Source organism: Arachis ipaensis, chromosome B03, assembly GCF_000816755.2.
Source record: "Arachis ipaensis cultivar K30076 chromosome B03, Araip1.1, whole genome shotgun sequence".
Taxonomy (NCBI): domain Eukaryota; kingdom Viridiplantae; phylum Streptophyta; class Magnoliopsida; order Fabales; family Fabaceae; genus Arachis; species Arachis ipaensis.
Genome location: NC_029787.2, coordinates 20,828,810 through 20,830,362, shown reverse-complemented (window position 1 = coordinate 20,830,362; position 1,553 = coordinate 20,828,810). Strand labels below are relative to the sequence as shown.

Genomic DNA, 1,553 nt, shown 5'->3' with positions numbered 1-1,553 from the left:
ATAGATAAATTTATCGAATATTGATCCTTCACTTGTAATTAATTGCTTGCAGCTGACGGAGGCAAACAGTGAACAATAGAGACAGCAACTCGCAGAAGAGAAACAAGCTCCTCCATAACAGAAACAAGCTCCAGGCCAGGTGAACGCTCCTCAACGGCGACGACGGATGGAGTCGTGGAAAGTGGTCAACCGGCAGCGAATGGTGGTGATGGGGCTAGCGGCGAAAGAGAAAGAGAAAGGGGAGAGAAGTGAGGTTAATGATGTTGCAGAAATGGAAGGGAAGGGTTCGCAAATTTAAATTTAGGGTCAATTTTATTGGCAGATTTATCGTTGGAAAAATCCGTCGGCAATACACAATCTGTGACCAAAACGGTGCATTTCATTTAATTATCTGATCTTACTGTCGGATTTTTCTTCCCTAAATCTGACGGTAATGATCACGCCAATTTTTTTTTTACCTCTATTTATTACCAGCAAATTTATCGTCGAAAATCTGAATCCGACAGTAATTTTTACTCAATGAATATATTGTCAAATTCGTCGATAAATCTGACAGTAATATTTTTCTTGTAGTGTAATATGAGAAGTAATGTTCCTAAAAGAAGAAATAAGAGCAACACAAAAAGAAAAATAAGAAAAGAAAGAAGAATAAACAAGAAGGAAAAAAAATTACAGCAGTAAAAAAGACATTTTTGTAGCAAAATTTTAATGTCAAAATTTAGAAATTTATATATTATTGTTAAGAAATTTTGATTTTTTTGTTCTTATAAATTTTGTATAATTTAAAATTCTTCCTTTTCTTCCTCATCTTCTTCTATTGTTTTTTCTTCTTTTTTATCTTTTTTTTTTATTTTTTTAATTTTATTTTTTCATATTTTTTTATTTTATTCTCTTAAAAAAAATAAAACAAAAAAATCAAACAAAAAGACAATATCAAATCAAAAAAATGAGGAAAGAAAAAAATAAAACACGGCAACAACAACATTAATAGAAAAAAGAGAAAAATACAAAAAAAAGGACATAATTTTACGTGTACGTTGTGTGAGTAAATTTTGTTCGATTTAGATCAACTTAGTTAGATTTAATTGTAAAAAATATTTGGATATGTAGTGGAATTGTTAATATATTAATTATGTTTACTCTATAAAAAGGTATAGCGAGAAGTTGTTATACTCAATTTGCAGGAAGAAAAAAAGACAAAATAAAATGATGCAGGTGAGTCCTTAAGCTCACAATATACATGTATAATTTCTCATTGCTGCATATTATTGGAGACACACGCCACATACATAATACATTTTCTTCTTTTCTTGTTTTCGCATTCCATTATTATCGTCGAAGCGTATATACCATATTGCTATATGTAAGTCCCAGCTATGAACTCTAACAAGGATTATAAACATATGCCCAAATTAATTTATCATTCATGTGACTACTTTGTATCGCTCATTGCACAATTTCATGTTCATGCATCATTATATATATTATTGGTGCATTAATTATCGATCTCTTTGTTGCTAATTAAAATTTACAAATATTAGTTATATATTAAT

The 1,553-nt window shown here is 29.7% G+C and overlaps 1 protein-coding gene across 3 annotated transcripts in view; it reads left to right on the top strand.

Annotated features, from left to right (window-relative positions):
- Window positions 1,101-1,553, top strand: part of LOC107634248 ((R,S)-reticuline 7-O-methyltransferase-like) — a 5,941-nt gene continuing 5,488 nt past the window's right edge. Inside the window, exon 1 of one of the 3 annotated variants that reach the window (XM_016337800.2) lies at window positions 1,101-1,215. In XM_016337800.2, coding sequence (XP_016193286.1) covers window positions 1,207-1,215 — 9 coding nt within the window. In that variant the 5' untranslated portion in view covers window positions 1,101-1,206. The other 2 variants (XM_021118369.1, XM_021118367.1) reach the window with 2 other exon arrangements.